Consider the following 26,300-nt stretch of genomic DNA (forward strand, 5'->3'; position numbering starts at 1 on the left):
ATAGTACAGTGTAAAACTTAACTCGCTCACTCACTGTTGATACTGACTTTTCACAGGAAACACCTGACACTTGGCAGCAGTGTAACAGAATTTACATATAGAGTACCCAAATTCACAGACATTCAAAGGCATGACTGGAATTTGGTGTCATGGCATGATATGAGGTCATCTCTTATGCACTGAACAGTATCAAGGGTAGGTAAAATATTGGAATACAATCTCAGTTGGTGCCATTAATTTTTCAGTCCTTCCTCAGAATTCGTTAAAATTTCAGTTGAGTGTCCCTAAGGTTTTAGCCGCACTACACATACAACACACAGAGCGTCCATTAAGATTAAAAACAACACAAAACATTCCACACACTCTTTATTTGCTCATTTCATTGCCTAGAAATATAAAATATCAACAGTCAAGTAAAGGGTGGTCATTATAGGGGACGTGGCTGGAGTATTTTGTGAGGGGCATCTAATAGAAGGAAAGTCCATGAAAATACTCCTATGATAAAAAATCTCATAAAAATATTGTGTGACCAGTTTGGATCCTTGGGTGGGTCAGGAGAAATCCATGACCAAGTTTTTGTAAGGGTCACTCTTGACATAAATCCCAGGAACGACATGTCCAGGACGTCCCGGCTATAATCCAATGACTGGTCCCTATACATATCTGTATAAAAAGCCCAACATTTACAATGTCAAATATGCCACTAGTTCTAATAGAGTCATTCAGGTGGTTCAAGATATAACATGACAGATACAGATTCATTCAACCTATAACCTAGTTGGATTTATTCCTTTTGGGTTGATAACAGTTATTGTTTATGTGAATTACAAATGTTGACACAACACATTGAATGTCCTCTTGTTTATTTTATCATGGACACTTAGTATGATATGTTTAAGGTCCATGGTTATCTCCAAGTTGCCTGATGAAATTAGATTAGAGTCAGAAAATGAGATACTCTGTTAAGGCTTCAAGTCATGCCTGCATAGTTAATCCTCTCTCTTACCCGAAAAATGTCTAAAGAACATCAGTTTCAGGAGCTAAACTTGTTGCCATGGAAACCTAAAAATATATTTTCTTTAAAATACCCCAGATGTACCATTAAAATGCAGAGACAGTTCCCCAAAACAGAGACAAATATGAAGTCACTTTTAATATACCCTGCAAAACATGTCACAGGGCTTAATAGAGGTAAAAAGCTATTACTAGCCTGAAATGGTGACTGTTTCAAGAAGTATTAACCATTAATGAAAAGTAACAGTTCCAAAATCACAACACGTTCCCATTGTTGTCCAAATTTTGTTTTGCGGGATGCATTGTATGTAAGAAGTATTCTCTCTGAACTCTTGACTTAAAGTATGAAACCAGTTAGGTAAAAGATAACCGTTTATGATGTGGTCAGTTTTATGTTGTTAGGTTATCAAGGTGTCTTATCATCCATACCACAAATATAATTTCAACCTTATTCATACAGTGCAAGCACATGATGATGTGTTCACAATATTGGGAATAAAACAGAATTGTTCAAATAAATGGGTTAACATCTAAACAAGACAACAACAAAAAAAAAAGAAAAAAATGTTGAATAAGATTTGACTTTAATACAACAGATATTAATTCAAAATAAAATTGTGTTTGGACACTGTTTCTATGCTCATCATTCTATATTCTATAAACACAAACAAAGGCATATTGAAGTAATTTCTTATCAATAAATATAGTTACAGAACAACTTATTTATCACAAATAAATAATACAGACAATATAAAATCAGTGACATCATTCACCACAATATTAATAGCCAAAGCTAGCAGACTGAATATTCACCCAGTCATGAAAGAGTATTCAAGTATATGGGCATGGCCAACATAAACACCAAAAACACTTAGCTGGGTAGCCAATTATTGGACACAACTGTAAGATCAAGACAGCCAGCCAATGAATCTATTGGCAGGAAAATGAAATGACTCATCAGGATCCAAATAGAATTAACAAATTACAAAATTTAAGAAATTCTCAAGATAGCATATTCAACTTGATAACAATGTAAGAATCTTCACCAAAGCATTGTTCTAAGTAACAATCAAGAAGTTGTTACTATTGAAGTTTTATGTTTCAATATTGACTTCAATATTGATTCCAGCTTCTGGAATGCACACCAAACAAATAACAGATTTATGGTTATTTCAGTATAACTATAGTGCAAAAATAACACAGAAACACAGTTAGAAGGTTTATGCTTTTGATGTGATTCCAACACTTCCCTATTTATTTGAAGTGTGGTAAATGAACATGTTTCTTCTTATAATATCTTGGACGGGTACAATCAAGATAAATCTATTTCTGATACAGTTACCTGTAGGTAGCAGGCTGCAGGATTGGTGTTGCAAACCCCAAACTGACTGATGTTTGACATAATTAACATGTCAATACTTATCCCAAAATGTTTGGTTTAAAAAAAAAAATGATTGTAAAATTTGAGAAGAGATCCTCGTGTTAAATAGGGTTGCATGATGCTTTTCTTGTGTGTTGTACTATAAATTTCTTACTTTTAAGAAAACTTTTCTTTTTCTAATATACAAAATCAGTCAACTTTCATTACCTCTAACCTTCAAAATACAACTGCAGATAAGGCTTAAAAGGGTGAAATATAACATGGAAGAAAACTATTAATATAATCAGGAGGAAAAAAACAACAAAACACTTCGTTAGTTTGAAGTTAATGGATCAGCTACTTTAGAAATATACATGCCCTGTCTTGATGTTGGAAGATATTTTGAGAACCTATAATCAACAAGATAACTTACCTTTTGGATGAATAGCATTGCTAGTCAAGATGTCATTTAATGCACGTACCAGGGTACTTTCACTTACAGAATAATGTACACCATTACATGAAGCTTTATGAAAAGTCTTCCTGAAGCACCATGATGGACATTTTCAAGCTACATGAAGGCAGACTTTAAATAACTAAGCCTGATATAGATCATTCATTGCATGTTCCAGAAGAATACAATAAAGGGGATTACCAAAGAACAGGAAGTAGTTGGACTGGCGACTACAAACATAACAACCCAAACATTGATAAGAAGGAAGTGTCTAAGGAAGGACTTCAAAAGTGACGCTAAAAATTAGAAAATTGCATGCAATGCTGATACCAACATACCAAAAAATCTTTTGGAACTGGTAAAATATTGTTGTGTTCCACTTTATGTGTAATAGTGACCAGTTTCAGAATAAAGTATAACAATAGGTCTTTGAATGTCATTTAGATGTGATACAGATAAGGAAGAGGGTTTTCACGGATGTCAACTTGTTTTTTATGAGGAACATGTTTCAAAGTATATATCCTTCTTCAACAGGTGAATTTATTCAACATATTGGAGTATATCCTTACTCCATCAAATAAATTTATTCAACACTTTGGAATATATACTTATTTCATCAGGTGAATTAATTAATTCACCTGATGAAGAAGGATATACTCCAGTCTGAAACGTTGTGTTCCTCATAATAAAGAACTTGTCCCCCATAAAAACTATCTTCCTTAGGACAATAATAGTGTAATTTGTTGTCCTGAACTGTATAAATCCTGTGACTGCAATGATCATGAGACACTTGTAAGAGGCAAGATGTTTGTTTGTGCAGTCAACATTCCAGTCTTACAAATACAAATTTACCATGGTCCCATAACATCATGTTGAGACAGTGAGTTACGGTTGCCAGTGATAAGACAAATCTTGGCTTACTAAAACCATTACATATCCTGACTATAGTGTCAAGGTTGACCCAAGTCTATTAACATTTACAGACATTTTTATTCTAGCCACCTCACCTGACCCGTATTCATCATTTATCAAGAGACAGGAACATACATATTTATCTTAATGATAAACTCAAAGTGATGACAACTTTCTTACAAAATCAGATGTTACTGATATGAGCCGATTGCTTTGATTTGTACATATATACAATCATTGGCAAACACAGAAAGAATACTATTTGTCATGTTTGCCTTAACTTAAATACCAATGTACAGGAATTATACTCTCAAATTATGGGAGTTGGTTTATTTCAAAGCCTAACTTTATACATTGATATAAATCATCCATTCATATATCCCCATTCACTGATATACACTTATGATGTAAAACTGGTTACCAAACTCATTTTTGCAAACATGACCAACAGCAGTCAATTATTGTTTTATAAAAAACAACTGTCTTGCAAAATTAATAGTATTATTAGTAGTATTTATACGACTACAGCCTAACTACAAAGATGACCATTTGCTGTGAAAATCTATTTCCAAATTTGTGGTTTTAGCTCAGTCAATCTAGCATTTTATTCAATATGGTCAACAGATGAAAACTTATCAAAAGCTACATTTACATGTATATTCCACCCAACAAAAAGCAGATCATAGCACTGCAATTGCCGTAACTCTCTACTCCTTAATCCCATCCTGATAGTTACGGAATAACAACCATGCAATTAAGAGTCTGGCAATATGTACCAGACATTATTTGGGAATATGGTTAATCACCATCTTTTGCTATCAAGCATATTATATCTCCACCACACTGAATATTTCCTAATCTGACTCTAACTTCTCTCTATAAATAGATTTCTACGCTGTTATTTGATTATTGAAATAAGCAGCAAATAATATACTGGATAAAAATAGTTGGGGATATATGTAAATTTTGAAATTATGGACAATGATCTACTTATTCACTGACACTCTCATGAAATATCAATCTTCAAAATACTATTATCCGAAACATATTTTGTCCAGTATAGTAGTACTAAAGCTACCTATATAGCTTGGACTAAGCCCAGCCCCATCCATCCACTCAGAAGAGCATCTGAAAGTTCTTCTGCATCAATTAAATTCAAATGAACAAGTCTCCATGCTGAATGTATGTTCATAAGTACTGAGGCTGGTTGTCCATTTCAAGTTCGCAAGTAAGAGAAATTATGTGCTGCAGAGCTTGATTTGAGGAAATGAAACCTACAGTAATTGGAAGCAGTGCAACCTCAAGTAATAACATTGTTGCATCAGAATCATGCCTTGAAATGGTGATGAGGCATGTGGGGATGTTGACATAACATCCAGGACAATTTCTATGTGTATATAATAACAGAATGGGGCCAAAATATGCTGGACAACTGAGGATGGTTGATCACAGTTTTGGATCACAGATATCAGACATCACAGTTCCTGATGTTTAGTCTTCTCTATGCATCTTGCAAGTTCTTGCTGCCCCTAGGAGTAAATAGTAATAACCTCACTGCCGCTTCCATGGACCATCAACACTCGATCCAGCCCCTCAGTCAGCGCCTCCAGGAAAGACATGTCTCAGTCTGGTTAAGGATTTATTATCCATAAAAGGATATTTCACAGGGATCACTTTGGGCAGGGAATTTGGGACTTTTACCCATCGAAATACAAAATATCCCATTAAAATTTTAACAGGAGAAATTCCCATTACTAATGAATGTTGATACTATGTAATAATAAAGAAACATCCATAATTTCTTCTGAAAATCTCATTGTTCAGATTGAGGAAGAGATTTCACCCAGTGACCATTTGCTCCAGAGTGACCCCTGATATCATTATTGTTGGTGTGTTGAAAATGAGATGAAAAATTTGATATGATAAAGACATGCTTACAAGAAGTAAGCCTCTATTCAACTGATAGTGGTTACAATGTTTGCATGTCATGCAAAAATCCTGGTTCCCCACATTACGATTGTATGATTGTACAAAATGTGAAAAACGATTCTGATGTCCCATAATGTGATATTGCTGGAATAGCTCACTCGCTACCAATATGCCTCTCCACCATGAGGCATAATAATCCTATTCACCTGTGAAGATCAGCGTTAGAACTTATCTCCAGTAACTCATGCTTGTCGTAAAAGGGATCAGGTGGTCAGACTTGGTTGACATGTCATTGTATCCCAGTTGCATAATTCATCACTGAATGGTCTGGTTCAGACCCTGATTATTTGACTTCTGCCATATGGCTGGAATACTGCTGAGTGCAGCATAAAACTAAATTAACTCACCTATTTACTTTGCTGTTACAAGGCAATAAGTTCACTAGCTCACTATATGCCTCTACGGCAAGACTGATAATAAATCCTATTCACAATGTTGTAAATGGATACAGTGTGACTGCCTGGTCTCTGATGTTGGTGGTGAGGGAAGGTTGAGGATGACAAGTTGCGCATCTCTGGATTTATCCTTGATATGCTTGTTGAGACTGACAGCTGTGTGCATCCTCTTGACATTGCAGGAATCTCTGGAACAGTAATGTATGAATGTCATAAGTGAGTCAGTGAATAAGTAAGGTTTAACACCCCAAGTATTCAAGTTACATATTCAAAAGTGATGCCAGTGTATGAGACTGAGACAGATTTCAAATGGATGGTCTAAACTTAGCCTGCTCAATGGTTTGGTAAAAATTTTTAGACAACATGTTCCATACATCTGAGTAATTTCCTTTGGATTGTTTGGTTAAATCCATTTTGTTCTGGTTACATTTTGAAGTTACCAGCCCTGATGTCTGGCGGGGTTTTAGCTTATTTCATACACTGGTGATACAGGGCGCTATGTACCACTTGGGTGAATGCCACACATGTGGTGCTGACAAACCTGTAAACATGGTTGGGGTGAACCAGGATTTGAAATCATAATCATAGGTTTCTGGCAAGTACAAATAACTTGGCCACAGGTGGCCCTTGTCTGAATGTTATGTGATACATGACTGCACAACTGAATGTGGAACATCACATGCATGTAGGTCCTAACATGTCAACTGATTATTTTGTTATTGTTTCACTGAATTTATTGAATAACACATAAACTGGTTTGTTATCGCATCCAGTCGTCATTAAACATATCACATTTGCCTCCTAGTAGATTCATTGCAGACCACTATTATGACTTTAATATGATATTGGAGCCTTGATATCGAACACTGAGTTTATGTGCAAACACTGAAACAACATGCAAGTATCAAGTACCTTTCATATAGCCTTATAGGATTAGCAACAACATCATAAATGTGTAACCAAGCCATGAGTATATGAGAACATACATCAACAATTAGGTGTTCCACTCATGAATCCTTTAAGGAGCATGGATGCGTGTGTGTGTTAGGTGTTTAATACTCATCTCTATTCCAGCTACATGACAACAGCTTGTAAGTAATGCAAACTTGCAACAAAATTGTAGGGACTGCTATGAGCATGAGGTTATGATGACTCTATCAACCAAAACAATATGTCTGACATATGAGTGGCTACATATTGAAATAAAGAATATTCAGAAGATCACAAAATCCCCACAGAACCCGCAAATTTGAAAGAACAAATCATCTGCTAGTTACTTTAAGCCCAACTAGATGAGAGTATTTCTGTCTAATTTGTCAGTCTGTAAACAAGTGTAGTTATTCAGCTGTCAAATAAATAAATACAAATTTTTAAAATCCCTCAAAGCAAAAGGCAGCAGTGAACAACTTGGTCTTAATGTTGGAGTTTCATGAAAGAATACCTATTAGTTTTACAGATATGGTCTAAAGAGTGTGCGTCAAACTTTGTACGATGGAAACAAATTCGTTTTCTTAAAAATCCTAAACAGCAAAAGGCACCACTTCAGCACATGGTTAATACAAGTTCCCCTTTAGGATGAAAAATCTCTGAAAACGAAATCCACCCACTCCTTCTGAAACCAAGTCCAAATTGTATTCATGGATATAAGAAAACTAAACATGCCAAATACTTGCAAGAAGCAAAATGCACCACTTCAGGATCTGTTTGATATACTGCTGCTAAATTTTGTTTATACATATAGTTAGGTTTTTAAGTTATTCTCTGGAAACAGAATCCATCCCTTTCAGAGACTAAGTCCTAATTGCTTCCAGGAAATAAAAGAAATTAAGAATGGTCACAGATATGTAAAAGGCACAAGTCCCACTTCTTTACTACAGAGGTAGAAGTAAATTCAATATTATATTCATACACTCAGTTGCATAATCATTTAAACATCTTATGACTAAATATGACGAAATACTTCTCAAAGATCCAGGTAACTATCCCAGTAGGACAAATGATTGATGAAGGAATTAAGTAAATATAAATAAATATAATATCCATAACTATATATAATAGACATACATTGCACATATTGTATGTCAATTTCATAAGCTTGATTACTGCATAAAAATGTCACCATCTAATATTACACAAAGTGCATACAAAGATTTGTTCTTTTCCAATGGGTTGACTTTCAGGATTTAATGTCTTTCATTATCCAAACTGTAAATAACCCATTTGTCCTTAGCTTTCATTGGCATTTATTGTAAGGTCATCTATTCCCACTGTGCATGACAGAAGTGGGGCTGATAGTGAATTTTGTGGTTACGGTTGTACATGTGAACTAGTGCTGGCCAAAACAGTTTTGTTTGTGAAGCTGTGAAGAATAAAGAAACAAAGTGTTTATGATGGTTTGGTTGTTCTTTAGATTCGCATTAACAGCCACGGTCAAATACGAAAAAGTTGACCCTGGAGAAGGAAATTTTGAACTATGTCTACAACAGTTATCATCTTCTTAGAACAGATATGTCAAATGCTCTACATACGGTGTGGCATCTTCATCTGACTCAACATCACGGGGGTTTCTCAATCCACTGGTGCTACCTCCACTGAACGTATAGTGAACCCTCTCTTCTGGCTCCACAGACAGGGTGCTGCGAGACTCCAGGTTGAACTGGACCCGTTCGGTCGGAAGCTTAATGCTACTTTCCCGATGAATCCTGTCCATGATGGACTGAGCCTCCTGCAAACTCTAAAACAACAATTTACTAAAGTCATCAGCACCATTATCTTGTCAGTAATTGTTTAGTCACAAAAGATTTTCACCAGGAAAGACTGGAGCAGTTCAATTTCCATGGTCAAAGATGTCTGTCCAAGAAAGCATCATTTCAACTCATTTTGTCTTAACTAAGGCAATAACATTGCCTATATAATCATCTATTGTCAGGCTGAAAAACACTCTGTTGTAGTGTTCCTCAAACAGACCAATGCACCACTTCATAGGTGAATATTACTCCAACGTACATGTTTCTTTTTCAAGTTCATCTGCTGCAGTATCTTGGTCCTCTGTTCCATCTGTAGAGTCCTTTCATAGATGTATGCAGATATATCATTGTCATACTGTAAACAGAGTGAATAAGAATTCATTCTACAGATTTCAAAATTCATGCACTTTTCATATTATATTCACATTTACCACACTGCATCAATCTTCAAAAAGTTAATGCAAAAATGCTCTAGAGTCACTACAAGCATCTCAGAGTGGCAGAATTACAAAGAAAAAGCTGGACTTTTTCATAAACTTTTATGATAATAATTTAACGGATTATAAAATCTTCCCACGTTTCATTATTCTTCAGTTTACAAGGAAGTGTCATGTATTTCACCAAACTGAAACAGTTTTGGCAATGTGTACCATTTCAACAACTTCTACTTCTGCATTAATCCTCAAATGGTAAAGGTATTTCTTGAGATCCTCCTTCAGTTGGATACTGTTGTCCTCAAGCTCTGGACAAAGCTAAGGGAACCACTGAAGATTCTGCACACTTCTCAGGGACAGAAGACATTGTTTTTCTTATCAGAATAAAGTAAACTTGTGGTACACAAAATTAATTTCTGGACAGCAATCTAAACGATGGGATCCACAGTTAAGGTGTTTGCAAGTTCTATTACTTGCATAAGCTTGTGGTGATTGTGACCATAACTCTTTTAATCTGAATTGTACCATCCTCACAGAAATGGTCAGTCTTAGCAAATGTGGAATTAATGAATGATGGGTATATAGTAATACTCTGACCACATATACATAGAAATTCCTGCAACAGTCAGGAGGAACATTTATTTCCAAAGCTTATGGGGCAATGTTTACACTGATTCAGAGATGCCAACCCCAAAGTGTTGCAATTAATAGTTTCAAGCATAAAAACTGGTAGTTTGACCATCCAATTAGTAGTCAACTAAATACCTAAAATCATAATGGATTCTGAGAAAGATAATATGACACTAATCAAGAGTGAATACATAACAGCCGATTTCCAAATTGTCACCAATACATTTCGTCTCGTCTCTTTTTGGTGAAAATGTATTAATCAACAAAACATGTGTTTTTGTTTAAAAATCCAAATTTTAATGAATTTTCGTAAAATGTTTTTGTAGCTTCAGACCAAAACTCATACCAACTACAATACACTAATAGATGTACACATCTCTGCTGATTTACTTTTTTCAATACTGGAAAAGCACTTGCTTGAAACATAACAAGTGTCAAGTACACAACATAAGTATCTTTTAACAAAGGTTCCTGCATAATTATACTGGTGATGATACAGGCAGATACACTGTATGCAGAGTTGATTTCAATTACTATGTCAAAAGGATACGAGCAACTGTGAAGATCCTGATAGAACATTTGCTCCAAGTCCGATGTTGTTTCAGAAGAAAGGGAAGTAACATCAGCAGGCCACCATCGTGTGGAATAGGTTAAGGAAGTGACAATACACAACAGCTACATATTCATCATCATTCTACACTCAAATGCACATTAGTCAACATCCTTCCATATATCTATACAGGGGGCAGTGGGGCAGCCAGTTTTAAAAGTATTCTCTTCAATTTCCCACATAGCACAACATGTAAAGCTCATTTCTGGTGATCCCTGCAATGATGCTCCTTTAGAATTTCTAAAAAGTGGCAATGAGCTATACTCACTCACTCATCATATATCCATCCATAAAATGTCACATATCAAAATGATGGCAGTACCAAAGAGATCGCAAACCTGGTACGTGACTTCAATGCATTTCAAAATGCTCAAATTTTGTAACAATTAATTAGAAAATATACATTAAAATACATTTTAACATGAAAAAAAAGAAAATATTAGAATATGTGCAATATGAAAGTGTCATTTGTGTGCTGTTTCTCTTTGCTGAATTGCTATAATCCCTGATTCTATGCAAAGTGACATGACAAGGATATGTACAATCCACCATATGTCCAAGGTACCTTTGAGTCTGTCAGAGTTTTCAGGGAAGTGGTCGATGCCTTTCAGCACCATCAGTGATAACTCTGAGGCATTTATGTTCTTCAGGGTCTCTGGAAACAGTGAATGTTTTTTAGTTGTTTTCCAGAATGTTAGTACCATGCAATACATTATAAACTTCACAAGTATACTACTCAAGACGATTTCTGACACTGATCTATATCTTCAAGCATATGTGTACAATGGACAAAAGTACATGCTATGATACCTGCTTTGATGATGTACTCTCATTCTCACTTTCTTTTTTTTTTTCATCTGTAGACATCCAACAGCCAAAATTGATCACCAGTTTCCTTGATGTTTTTCCAACTTCTATGTAAAGCAAAGACCACCATTCTTTGCAATGTACAAGGTAATGGTTCTTTCATACAGCTTCTTAGCCTTAGCCCCATCATTCGTCCACAACATGTGGCAGTGGGGTAGTCTAGATCTGTCATACAGACCAGGAAGCAAATGTGTCGAAGAAATCCCATGCAAGTCTAGAAAGTGTGGCAAGTCTAGATTTCCACAGCCTCAGGCAAATTAAGAAAGTCTCAAGGCTCCTTTTCATTAAATTTCATTTTTTTCACAAGAAGCCTTTTTTCAGTAAAGCGTTCATTTCAGAGACCCCATCACCAAGGACTGATTCCCTACATAGGTACAATGTGTTTAGTGTATCCATTTTGATGTTGCCATAGCATTGGTTATAGCGGAGTAAAACTAAACTCACTCAATCACTCATCAGCATTAAGAATTCACCTACCCAGGAAGACTCTGTAGCCTTTCTCCTGTCTCTGCTCACTCCACTCGTCTGGCCATGCCAACATGACTGTGTTGTGACGCAGGACACCAAGACCTGCATTCTGGATCCTACAACATACAGATTTACCAGTCAAGATCATTTATCACACAGACGCATTTCAATTTCAAGATATACAAAAAACATAAGTGTACTGTTTCAAATTATTTATTTTTAGGCTAAATATAACACGTGAAATGTTCGTCAGGCATTGGCGCGTGTCTTTTATTTGTGTACATGACCATTTTTTTGACATGGCTGCATCCCAATCATCTATTTGTCCACTATAAGAATGAGTGTGTGTAAGAACAAGTGTGACAGATTCTACAACTCACTAACACGTGTTAACCTTTCCAAGCTGTATTTCTGAGAGAAAAAATAAAACTGTGTTCCTCTCTTGTCACTTTTTTTCTATCAAAAATAAGAAAAAAAAAAGAATCCTACCACCCACGTCACTTTTGAAAAAAACATGTGCCTGAGAAACATTTAATTTCTTTTATGCAACCTTATAAGATAATAATAGTTTGCATAAGGGGGTTTGCTTAATGGGATATTAATATTTTTTCCCATTAATTTCATTATAACCTTTGATGATCGGCTTTAGCAAGTACATGCACTAAAGGTGAGATATGCAGCCTTTTTGCTCCTTTTGTCATCTGAGATATTGTTTTCCTTTTGCAGGACTCCCTCAATTCGAAACACTGCAGCAAGGAGGATCACCTACACATGACAAATGCCTTCTTCTAATGTGTGCGACATGATTACATCAGAGAAGCCTCGGATTTTGCTCTTCTCGATCCATTCATCCAGGGACTGAAAGCAAGTACAAGATCCACTGAAGCATAAATACATTTACATATTGCTTCTGTATAATGATAAATGATTTTATTGGAAAGTCATTAAGTTATTTGTAAAAGGCACTTACATACCTTTCTGGCAGTTTTGATATCATCAACGTGTTCAGCATATTCTCCTTCCAGGACACTGTTGACCATTGTTAGACCTCTTCCTGAAAGTATCGTTTTTGTAACTGACTGTTTGTTTGCTGTTCAGTGTTGCAATCTATATAGCAACAGCCTGGAATTAATCAAGCATTTGACAGACAATCCTCAGATCCATATTACGTTCAATAATCAATGTCACTGGGGTACACTATGACCGATATCACCATGTCTGACCAACCAATACATGAAGTCAAGCAACTGGAGTCCTCTGACCTTCACTCCCCACAGCAGTGCACACACAAAGGAGCTTTTAACAAAACTGTCACTATCAACTGCTGTTAGGTACAGGCATCAATTATCCTTTCCATCTGTGTGTACAATATGCCAATCAATATTGATATCAATGTAGTTGATTTAAGAACAGAATAGTACTGAAAGAATTAACAAAAATAATTTGGGATAATTAGAAAGTTGTATCATTTCTTTTGCTAATGGATAGTCAACAGATTTTCCATCTGGTAAATAGTTTTACATAAGAATAGTTTGAGACCTCAACATCCTTTGCTGTGCTCCTAGCTACACACCTATGCTAAAGTATTTGTCACTTGACATCATTGCCATAGACTTACATGTTAATTTAGTGTAGTATTTGTAAATGATTTCCTTACATTTGATTTTCGTAAGATCCAAGTCAAATTTTGCACATTTGTGAGGAATCATATTACCTACAATCATATAATTTCTGTTTAATTTTCCGCTGCTCATTTATTGAATGGTAACAATTTAATCATGATATGCACAGTGCTGCGAACTCCTTTAACATGGCAGTCTATGGTATTGTGTATCGTGGAACCACACACAAGTTGATAAATGTGATGCCATTAGTTAAACAATGGTTGGAGAAAAACTGAAACTAAATGCACAGAGCAGGGATGATTTCAAATTTGCCTGTCAAATTTGTCAAGTGACAAATACCTTTGGCATGGGTCTCTATCACTATTAAAGAACCAGTCTGATAAAACTACACTCAATTTTACCAATGAAAAGTATCTCTATTTCTCATGAAGGAAAAACATACCTGCTTTCAGCTGACATGCAAATGTCATCAACTTTGGTGATTTAGGTGTGAAATCCTCATCTAGCTTGACAAGGAGCAAAAGCTGTGGTCTGAAATATCAACAGTGATCATTGATATCCTCTACAATGAGAACTAATTGTTGTGAACACTTCAGCAGAGTCTGAGATGAAGCAGCTGACAAATCGCTGAGTTCTCATCTTGTTATGTCCATGTTCAGGTTATCAACTGTGGAGTACAGTTAGATCAACATTTGATTATTTCGTCTCATGAGTAAAGTTATGTTACATTAAAACTGTACATTAAAAGTAAATTAAAAAAAAAAAAGAATAATGCTTAATTTCTATAATGATCAGGACTCGCCAAACCATTCAACCAATGAGTGCTTTGAGTTTTCCACAGCTTCGCTTGCCATCCTTAGATTTTAGCATAAATGTGGACTTAAACTCTTGTTAGTAGACACTGGTATCCTACCTGTGGTGCAGATGGCTTTTTACCATTATGTTCACTTGAAATAGACTTACATGGGAATATTTAAACTCAGAGAATTATGCCGAAGATACTAGTTTTCTTACAAAATATACAACATACACTTCAAACAATAACATATAATGATCGCATTTAACATGACAACTGAAAGAACCATTGAGGCATTGAGGCATTGAGGCCTTGAGGCCTTGAGGCCTTGAGGCCTTGACACTGCTTGTACTACTAACCGCCAGTTTTTGGTGTGACTGGAAGATCCCTTCATCCTGAAAAGGGCATGCTGAGCTGCAGACATAGCTAGGCCTCTCATACCATCTCCCCACTCCTTCTCAGCACTGTACAACACAATAACCACTGAATCACGGTGCAGTACAGATATAAACAACCTTATAACAAAATATAACTGTCTATTGACCAATCATCACAGCTTTACTGTTTTACTGCAAGTTTCCATAATAAACTGATAATCAGAGACCTTGAGCGTTTTGGCAAACAAAGAGCTATCAATGACTTTTAGGCCACAGAAAGATCAAAATTTTCAAAAACAGTTATTTTCAGAGACTGTACTGTCATAATTGCGGGTGTAAAATTGTAACAAATACGGGTTGACACCTTGAAATAGGTCTAAATGGGTTTAAATTTGTGAGATAAAATAAAGGTCAAGCATTCAAACTTATGGATTAGTATGTGTGCTAAGTTAAAACAATGTAAACAGTCAATATAGTACCTACCCCTTGTATTCCACATATTTGTAGACAGCACATGCCAGCACCATGGCAATGAGAGCATAGTACCAACTGGATATAAACATGAGACTGAGGCAGAGACCAAGCCCCATGAGGGACAGACTCCAGTGGTAGCACCAGAACCGAGGGCGCCAGTGGGGGAGACGAAGTAAGGTCTGAAGAGCACATGCCAAGTTGATAAAACCATAGCACATGAGGAAGAACATAGTTACGATTGGAGCAACATAGTCCAGTTTGGCAATAAGAATTCCCAATTCAGCTATGAGAGTGGAGAGAATAAGTCCCCGGATTGGTTCACCACCTTTGGTAGTATGGCTGAAGAAATGCAGGAATGGTATGACATTGTCTTTGGCTATAGCTTGTAACAGCCGTGGAGCACCTGGAAATAAGTTATCATAATGACGCAAGTGATAATAACTAAATTCCAAACATTTATGATTTGTATAGAAACTTTCCTTCATGTAACTTCAATAGTTTCTAATTAAGTTGTCCTCATTTCATGTAATAAGCACTAAGTTAATACTTATACAGCATGGGTCTTTACTTTGTAAAAACAAATTTAAGACACCAATTTTCCTTTTCGTTTGTGAACTTGTTAAGTAATATCAGTGAGTAATGCCTCAAGAAAATGTGCAACCATTAACAAGCAAACAGATGGATTACTCTGTTCCAATTTCCCCTCTGCACTTCCGGTTGGGTGATAATAAACATGATATACACAATTTCTCTTTAAGTAGAGTTTTATAGTTACATTTCCACAACATGTGGGTAAGCAGCTTCATATTCTGATTGAGATATTTATAGTTCTTGGACAATGTGCTAATTGCAGTAGCTCTATGATCAAGGGACCATTACACAAAAAGTATAATACAACCATACTTTAGTGAATACTTATGACAACTTCTTTGAATGGCATGTTTTCAGAAGTAGGAGAGACAGGTGAGAACAAACTTTACGGATTAAGAACTTCTTTCTCAAGGTGATACAACGTTTTCATGCAGGTCATACCTGCTTGACAATGATACAAGAATGTGTAGCAAAATGTCACATTACCTGAATAAAGAAGTTGTACATACAAAAAGATTTCCTCAATCAATGACAGCTGTATCACTATGACCATTTATTGAATGGGATTAAGCTCTCCACCTACCTGTCAGTGCTTGTAGGCCTGCTCCTACTGTTGACTGGAAAGAGCCAATGATGATCACCCATCTTGTTGGCCAAGCTAACTGTGCTATCACCAGATCTCCATTTATACTCTCACCAAACCTGCAACAGACACTTATGTTAATACAAACCCTCTGAGAATCTATGTTGTCATTGGTCCCCACCAACCTGCCTCACACAAGGCAACAAGAAGACAAAGTGAGCAATAGTCTCCACAATCTCAAAATATTCTTCATGAATATGTCTATGAGTTATATTTATGTTAAATGTTTTGGCGAAGTAACATTGATCAGTTCTACTCCGGAAAAGGGCACTACCACCAATTTCAGTCAAAACTATCAATCCATCAACACTCATATGATCAATCAATGGTTTGTCTGGTCCTGATTTGATAACGAATGGGCAGCATAAGAATATTGCTGAGCATGGTGAGACACAACAAAACAAACCACAACAGAGTCAAAGCAATCATTGATGCTCTTCTCAAGCGTAATTACTGGCACTTTCAGCACCAGAGTAGGCATCCTCATGTCAAGTGCTCTTGGACACATACTGACAAACTGACTGATGTTCATAAACTCAGTTCAGATTCTCTCCTCAGGATATGCAAACAGTGTCTGCGTTACCATCTAAAACAGTACCCTCATAACTTCATCAGTATCTTTGATATATTAATCTTCTATGCCTATTGTTTTCTAAAGCTGTACAAGTTACAAGCACATACGCAGATCTGATTTAGTATCATGTGAACTCCTGTTAACATCTTTTTTTCTTGGTGTTGTGGTCAGTTTACTTGTTACATCTCAGCCATTGTTGATATTCTATGCATCCTATTCTCCAACGTTTGAGGGGATCCTATAATGATCTGTGGTGCGTCTCAATTTCCAACAGAAACAGGTTGCTGTATGAAATTGTAGGGAAGAATCCTTGTTCATGAACTGAAAGATATCCACTGCAGTTATTGCCATCCTATTAATGAGATTTTCCCTTTTTAAAGATGCAAGCAAACCCACTTACTTGTCCCTCAGGAGTGGTCCTTCTATACAGGCAGCAAAGAACAAAACTGATGACAGATCTTATAGATGTTAAGAATGACCATGAAAAACTCATGTAAATAAATGCTCTAAAACATATCCATGATCATATTGAAAACAATAACGGATCAATTTAATTCATCATATTGACAAAAGCAGAACATGCTATATTGACATAAAAACTGTTTACCAAATTTGTAAGTCTGTAATTCTTGAAAACATATCATGATCAAGACTTGCAATGTACCTCTCCTTTAGACATAGGAAGGGTGCCAAACTTTGAAAACAATCCAACTAACAACTTACTAGTTATTTAGTTCTTATTTGTACAAATATGTCTCTGTAAGGACAATCAGAATTCCTTGGTACTACTATATATTAAGTTGCAGAAAGGATACAAATCAGTGAAGTGGATCCAACTGCCCATAGTGTTCCCTTTGGAATGGACTTCTGGGGATCTTTTAAGTCACCTGAATAGTTGGCACCTTGTTCAAAACCTGAAACATTCCACAAGATTCCATTCACAGATTTATCTCATAAAAATATATTATAAGAAAAAATGACAGTTATTAAAGTTTCATTTCACATATCATTTGTAAATCGTTAAACCTTTGAAGATTGGTAATTAAGCCAAAATGAAAACGCAAATCAAGATAAAGTTAAAAATGCTGAGTACAAGACCTTTCTATTTATTTCTTCAGTATACTTCAATTAAAAGTACAAGTTCAAAATCAATAGAAAAGTTATTCTTCAAAATGTTGTATCTCTCCTCAAATGTGCAGCTCTTGAAAAGTGGTTCAACATAATTGGTCAAAGAGTTCGCTCGCCACACTGAAAACCTGAGTTTAAGTCCCCACATATGTGATGCCAATTCCCACGAAATATCTGATGTCAGTTTCAGAGTTATTATACTACTGGGCCCAGATTTTCGAAGTTCTCTTAGCGCTAAGATAGTCGTAAGTTAATGTTAATGTATGGCACTTACAACTGTCTTCACGCTAAGAGAGCTTAAAAAATCTAGGCCCTGGGTTTTTGAAATGGGATGTGAGTGTTGTTTAAATACAACATGGAAAACTATATCACCTGCCTGGGTGTAAGAGGCCATTTTAATGTACAGAGGATCAGGCTTGATGATTTAGCAACCATTCGGACCACATCAAGCACTGCTCACAGAATCAGACACTGAACTGTCTGGTCTAGACACTATCATTCATATAACGGTGAGTACAGCATTGAACAACAATCACAGACACACGTATGCAACCTTTTACACATTTACAACAAAGCTGCTATTGTAAGTATCTACCTGTTATGGAAGGGAAGTATATAGCCAACAGGATCATGAAGCTGGTGGCTATGTCAGTGGTGATATCCCCTCTCTGCTTGTTTGCTACAGTGCTGCTGTCTGGGTGGACACCTGCCTGAGTGTAATGGGAATACAGGTTATCTGAAACAAACAAAACAAACACTGATTTTATCCAGCATGAGTGAGGGCAGATATCAAGTTTAATGCCATGTTGCACAGAACTTCAGTATACCGTGGCATGGTGTCATGTGGGTCTGAGGTTATTACAACTTCAGTGAATCCAAAGAGCATGGGTATGGTGGCACAAGCCAAGAAATATAGGTCAGACCTTAATTCCACAACATAATTACTGGTTTCAGGCCTAAGAGACACAACTTGGCAATGTTATTGCTGGCACTTCAGATAACTTTGTCACACATGTTCCTACATCAGTGAAATAATACTTCAGTTTACATTAGTGACATTATTTGATTCATTCAATATGATACAATAAGGGTTTTCACATTTCAAGAAAGAAAACAATCAATTACAAAAATAATCAAAATCCTAAAACAATTACTTCTTGAACATATTTGTCATAAAATGACTTTGAAAATCTGATATATTATACTTCCCTAGAAATGATTTCAACCATTACTTGCAAATAATGGTACACCTACAGAATACTGGATACCTACCAGCCATATTGTTTAGAGTCACGTCACACTAACCCCCAACACTAACGGTAACCCTAAACCTTACTCTAACCCTAACACTAAACCTTACTCCAACCCTAAGAGAGATGGTGGAAGGTATCCAGTATTCTGTAATCTTACCCAAATAACAACAAGTGACAATACCCATGAAAACTCCACTGGTAATGCCTGGGATTCCTGGCACCACTCTGACATCATTGTTGAGGAAGTAAGGATCACACGAGGTGTAGGAGCTGTTGACTTCTGTACAGAACATGTTGAATAGTGGTCCTGTTTCATTCTTGATACACATCATGGTGCCATTCATGACCACTTTACTGTAAGGCAGGATATGATCTCCCAGCATACACACCCTGAAGTAAACACGACTGTCATAGAGTCTTACCTCAGTATGCAATATTATATCCCAAGCTGGTTATCGTTCACAATATCAATCAATAATCAGAGCTCAAAAATCAATTAATAATCAATTGTAATCATAAATTCCACCATGAAACTCCTGTTGGCAATCATAACATTGTATAAAACAGGCACATAATACTTAGATCAAGAGGATCTGTTGTTTATATCTTGATTTACATGACAATAAAGAAATATGCAGGTTTAGCTGTATTTTTATGAATATCAATAGTTTAAAATTCATTAATGTTTTTACTGATCTGGATGAAATAGGAACCAACAATATCCAAAGCTTGAGACATACCTGATACTGTTATCAGCATTTGATACAAAGATCCCGATGTATATGCAGATAACAGACACAATAACGAAGGCTAGAGTCAACGATGACACCTTGGTGACAAACCTCACTCCAACCAACACCACAAGGGCAATAATCAACAGCAGGATTGTTCCATACACCCGGAAGTTATTGTACATGTCTGCTTCTGTGCCCCCTGTAAATATGGCAATCTCTGGGGCCAGATATGTCTGAAAATAACAATCACATTTACATATGTCATATACTTTCTGTATGAACTTTATCAAACAGTTATGGTTAAGGATCTATTTTAAAACTATACTGAAGGTTAGCAGGGGAATGAGTGAATATAAATATAGTTAGACACTGTTTTCACCAAAACTATGTCAAGGAACACCAGGAAATAGACTTTGCACAATAAAATCATTGATGGAGTTGAACGAGGTGTGGAAGTATCTTTCATGAGCAACTCTACCTTATATTTTACAAATACTATGCATTCATAATTAATATTTTTTAAATGAAATATCATTTCAAGGTTTGATTTTTCCAAAGGAATCAACTATGAATCAATGTTAAGCATATTCAACATAACACCCAAAAAATAAAAAACTATGCTGGAAAGGTCTTAAAATTGTTCACCAAACATGTGTTTACATAATAGTTGATAATACCCCCGACCACTTGGATGTTAGATTTCAATACAGATCCCAGTCAATGTATGCTTGTTAAACAACTTAAAAGATTATGTGGTCAAGCTTGGTAACTTGGTCATTGTAACTTGATAGCATAGATTGTCTCATTCTGAATCCATTACCTACATGTCATCATCACAAAGTTGAAACATTGCTGAGGGACACTTGAATCAACAACAATCATACTATTTCAAAATATCATGACCCCTACATCATAATACAGTTATATACTATGGCCTTGGAATCTATTTATAATAGAGGCCCTTGTACATGCAGCTCTTGTTCAAGTCTATTGCCTCCTCATCAGGAGCAGCAGCTACCTTGACATTTCCATGTAACATCATGAAGCCTTTACCTCCACGACATAGCATATGCTACTCCTTATCACAACAACCATTACACCTGGCCGGTGTTAGGATTACATTCATGTACAGAGGAAGAATATGCCAGGATCTTGGCACAATATCTATATAAGTCACTATATGAGTAGATATTATGGGTAAATGAGTTGATTGGAAATTATGAAAGACAGTGTTTTCTTACACCACACTAGTTCAGGCAATTAAGAAGATATTTATGAAATTATAATCATATACAGAGGTGGTTCCAGAATATGAATATTCAGTTGGAAGCACCGTTTTCCCAGATCCACATGTAATATACACTACAATATAGAAGCAAAGTCCTGTCATCATAAGAAAATGCTTAACTATTACCTGTACACAACAGACAATGTGTGCTAACGTGACAGGTTTAATGGTGTTTTTAGAATTATTTCTAGGGAGATCATGGTTTGGGACACTTTACTCATCGTCCCATGATAAGTAAACTTGAAAAATCAATCATCATGATCATAGGGCCCTAAATTCTTGAAAGTTCACCCAAACTGAAAACTTTTGTACTTTAAACTTGAACAAAAATTGGAAGTTGTATGGACGAACAAGTAAACTTAGTCAGGGGTTAAAAAATCCCATCACCTGACACCCTGGACAAGTCAGTTTTCATTTCAGGCAATCAAATAATTATATCGTACTTGTCCATGGGCTACTAGATGATTTCCACTTACAGTTTTATACTGCAAATACAAAACTTGGATTTCATTTCAAGTCTGCTCAAAATAAAGCTATTAAATTTTAGTTATCTTTCAGTTTTGCTATTTATCACTTCTCAATAAATGGTCTAGGAAACATAAACATCAAAACCATGTTGATTTTTTCTTTCATAATTACATCATCATGATCATGTCAATAAAATCATAGCAAGTGCAATATTAGTCAGGACATGTTACTTTGTCGCAAGTGGCTTTAAAAATACAATTTGAAACCCTGTTAGTTTCTACCACTGTATTCACAATGTGGGGATCAGTGACTGTATGTATTGGACTGTATTGTGTAGTCAGGTGTTGTGTGGGGTGTGGGTCCATGGTGTTTAGAGATTGATATAAATGTGTACAATGGTATATTTTTCGGACATACAATTAATTTTGCAAATGTATTACCTGACTAATGAATCACAGCAGTCCCCTTTCAGAACCCAACAGACTTCTTTCATCAATGTTTGTTCATTCATAATCAGTGATAACAGACTAGTAATAATATTCTTTAATATTTAACCCTAATGAACATTCAAATAGTACACAATTTCAAATTGTGTCTAGTCTCTATGGTAATTTACAACATAACAAAACTTTCCACTGACCAGAAGAATCTCTATTGATCCAATAAAGTACATGGCTACTGAGACCGAGAGGCCTAGATAGAAGAGAATTCCCACTGCCCCACCGAACTCTGGTCCCAGGGACCTTGATATCATGAAATAGGATCCTCCACCTGTCACTACTCCATTGGTGGCAATGGCACTCATAGAAAATGATGTCAGCAAGCTCTGCAACACAAATATATGAGACACAATCTTGTGGAACATTTCTGTTTATAATACGCACACACTCAATCGCCTCACCACCCCACCCCTTTCATATACAAAAATGCACATGGAAGATACAGCTTGTAAATGTCTTAAAACATCATTGTCTTCCCAGAAGAGCAATACTTCATTCCGTTTTCCATATTTTACAAGACTGCCTTGATATTACTGGAATACTAGAGCATAAAACAAAAGGCTTAATTATCAATATAATCAACTGTATCTACAAATCAGTGCATTGAGGGGTTGAAAAAGACAAATCTATCAGACTGAATGAAAATCCACACTTCCATCATGCAGATGACCCATTACCTAAAAAGCTGTGCACACAACAATGCTGTTTTGTTTCCTGACTAACCACTGGTCTAGTTCAGCCAGATATAATTTACTGGAACTGACTTTGAACAAATGCCAAATACAGAGACTGCTCATATGCACTCTTCACAAATATGATATAGGCGGAAAAGCCAAGTAATGTTCTAAACATTACAATTAAAACTTTCTACAAATATTTATTACCATAAAGGACTCTCATATTGCTTCCAAGGACCCTAATTAGAATTAACAATCTGGGTTCCCTTGGGTCCTACTTTCATACTATCAGAAAACCCAGAAAGGTAGTCTTTATTTTCAGGTTGTGTTCCCTTCTAGGAATCAACCCTTCATCATTTGCTGGCAATAACATATTTCTCACCACTGAAGAACAGATGAAGACGATGCTGAATGCCTCGAGAGCCCCGGCCGTGCCCACTATCCATGATAACCTCACAAAGTAGATCACACCAAATATGTTCTGTATGCAGGGCAGGTAAACTCCAAGAATAGTGCCAAGGTTGGCTTTCTGAAAAGAACAGAAAAGCTCAGAACAACAGCTAGCTGATATCATGATAAATGTCAGTCTATTTCAATATTCTCTTAGCTTTGTATTGCACCTGGTTGTGTGTAGAATATGAATGAGCAAATAACTGATATGGTGAATCATAATGTTTGGACTGAGTTCTATACAATTATCATGAATATGCATATTAGCCTGAGCTATCACAGTTCAGACTTTTGGAATATCTGCAGAGATATTTCTACATCTTAAATACTTTGTAAATTGAATAAGCAAAAACAAAAAGCCTCTATATGAGATCCTAATTGGCATCCGTAAGATCCATGAGTATCACACGATCATTCCTGCCGAGTTTAAAGATAGGACACACAAAAAATGCTATGGTATGTCAAGTTGTAAACTGTTATAAGTGTAAGATAATCAAATCAATCATAACAGACAACTCAACAACTGGCTCATCAAATAACTTATGAAATGTTACACAAATTCCTCAGTTGTACAGGAAAAGAAAACAATTCTTCAAAGACATACTGGCCTTTGTTTGTTTGGAGCCAATTTCTTCATCTGGTACAGGTGCTATCCCAGCCTGATAGTGGGCTATTCCACTTAAGAGATGAGACAAGCGACCTTTCTTCTTGATATTGTCCTGAGATGAATTAGTGAAATGTTAGAATCTGTCTCCTGTGAAACATTATCCACTTTGGACTAGTGTCTATTAGTTATTATTCATTAGTTCTCACATTTGAATTGAACTGAAAAACCGTCTAAGAATTCATAACACATAACTTGAAGACAAATTGTTTTTCGTTCCAAGAGCACAATCATAAATGAAGTAATTGATGTACCTTTAAAATTCTTTCTGGCAAGCACCACAGCATCTAGTATAGATCTAAGTAACAGGACCAATAGATATTTTATGTGCTTTCTCTCTGGACCATGATCAGATTTCAGCAAAACTAGCACAGATCTAACACTTAATAACTTACATAAAATAGTACATGATTGCTGACTGATAGTCATGTGGAACTACTTACTTCATATAGGGCCATCTGACCTGGTTCCCCATTCTCCTGTACACCATTTTCAGGCGTTTTGTTAGTTCCATCTGAAGCTGCAAATACAACTCATAAAAATCAAACTCTTACACTTCAGCTTACAGCTTTCGTGAACTTCACAATGCCATAGATGACACGCAGAAAGATCATGTAACTATCCTGCATGAACAAGCAGTCATACTTATGCCCACACTATGCCCAACACATGGGCAAAAGCAGTATGAAAGGTATAAGTTATCCTGTTCATGTTTTCTGACAGAAACCTGTAACATGTGACAGACAGATCCTAATCAGACGCCTTAACAGGATAAATGCTTGTCCCAAGTTCTGCTCAGATTCTTCCTTGGCAAAGTCTACGTTTCAGCAAGAATATTTCTTTGATACAAAGAAGAAAACTGTTGTAATATAGCTACAAAATGTCCGCTACTCTATTTGGGAACATAAACTGCATAAAAGAACTTTTTATGTTGTACACAACCATTCAGTAAGTCTAGACTGAACATTGAATCCTGTGTATCGTATTTAGACATTACACATGCACGTTGCGCTTGTCGATCTGATTATGATATACAACAAGTGATGGTATGTCAGCTATTAACACTATTACCCTACCTGTATTGATACATCCATCCACATCATCCAGGTTAATCTCAATAGTGTCTATATCGGTGTGTTCGGGTCTGTTATCTTTAGCTGCGTCTTCCCTTGTTACACCATAGTCAGACTTGGTAACTTTGAAACGCGTCCCTGGCATAACTTCTCATTTGAAGGGAACGAGAACCGTATCATTTAAAGCCCTGGTAACCTTTCATATTTCCAAACGAGAACCTTCGCATACAGAATTTAATTAATCCATCGCTTCCAAAGACCACAGAATCACTACACGAAGGATGAATGAACAATCACGTCTGCTCCTGCTTTGCGTTGCGATGCCTTGCACAACTAAGTGTTTACATGTGTTGAGTCAGTGGAACACTAGACCTAACACATTCGACTTTTAAAAAAGAATCCAAATTGCGGCAAGATTCCAGTCCGAAGAATTACGAACGATACTACATCAAACGAACATCATAAATAGATGTATGTAGTCTAGTTTCTAACAACATTCGATGTCTGTGGTCTGTTCCGAATGTTCTCGGAATGCTAAGTCTGGCGAACGTTATCGAAAGGAAACGCAATCGGAACTTCTCGGACCATGTGTTTTGTACCTCAGACAGAAAAATAACTCGTTCAGTCCAAGTCATAAATTATAAGCCTATTTGATAAAAACAACAACAACAAACAAACATGGAATCATAACTTATTTATTTATTTATTTAATTTATTTATTTTTAAAGTAACGTTTAAAAAATCTGAATGATTCTGAATGTTTTCAAAAGCCCAAAGGTTACCTAACATTTTGCTTTTGGAAAAGATTACAGATGTCAAAATAATTTCAAACGGGTACAAGAAAGTAGTACAAGTACAAGAAAGTTGATATATCCTCCGTCTTCATGAATCATGGGCACTTACAACTTTGGAACTATGGTAAATGTTAGGAATATATCAGGTCGATGTTTGTTTTCCTATCTCACTGTCAGTTCCTCAATTATATGTCAACCCAACTGAATAGGTGTATTGAAGTAATACGCGTTCACACTCCCGCCTGGAACAGGTGCCGGTATAAATACACACTGGATTCCATTCTGACATGGGAAGAAAGGATTTCTGCAGA

At 36.1% G+C, this 26,300-nt stretch overlaps 1 protein-coding gene across 1 annotated transcript; it reads right to left on the minus strand.

Annotated features, from left to right (window-relative positions):
• Positions 1-5,031: 5,031 nt before the first annotated feature.
• LOC137257824 (solute carrier family 12 member 6-like) lies at positions 5,032-25,340 on the minus strand. The gene is made up of 24 exons (XM_067795289.1): positions 25,199-25,340; positions 24,566-24,642; positions 24,067-24,177; positions 23,391-23,537; positions 22,472-22,657; positions 20,082-20,308; positions 19,523-19,731; positions 18,684-18,824; positions 17,776-17,874; positions 17,361-17,418; positions 16,327-16,445; positions 15,162-15,555; positions 14,661-14,765; positions 13,948-14,036; positions 12,855-12,934; positions 12,650-12,738; positions 11,890-11,996; positions 11,084-11,200; positions 10,486-10,575; positions 9,522-9,613; positions 9,131-9,226; positions 8,653-8,858; positions 6,179-6,312; positions 5,032-5,361 (listed from the first exon to the last, which is right to left on the minus strand). The coding sequence occupies exons 1-24, from the start codon at positions 25,338-25,340 to the stop codon at positions 5,270-5,272; spliced, it is 3,207 nt and encodes a 1,068-aa protein (XP_067651390.1). The 3' UTR covers positions 5,032-5,269.
• Between the last annotated feature and the right edge of the window lie 960 nt (positions 25,341-26,300).

This window comes from Haliotis asinina, chromosome 12 (genome assembly GCF_037392515.1).
Source record: "Haliotis asinina isolate JCU_RB_2024 chromosome 12, JCU_Hal_asi_v2, whole genome shotgun sequence".
NCBI lineage: Eukaryota > Metazoa > Mollusca > Gastropoda > Lepetellida > Haliotidae > Haliotis > Haliotis asinina.

Bases quoted from the DNA above. Each gene is read 5' to 3' on its own strand.
- LOC137257824 (XM_067795289.1), bottom strand. From the start codon at position 25,340: ATGCCAGGGACGCGTTTCAAAGTTACCAAGTCTGACTATGGTGTAACA. The intron at 14,766-15,161 runs GTAGGTACTATA...TGTGTTGTACAG, and splicing joins AAATATGTGGAATACAAGGG to TGCTGAGAAGGAGTGGGGAG. The intron at 12,739-12,854 runs GTATGTAAGTGC...ACTTGCTTTCAG, and splicing joins ATATCAAAACTGCCAGAAAG to TCCCTGGATGAATGGATCGA.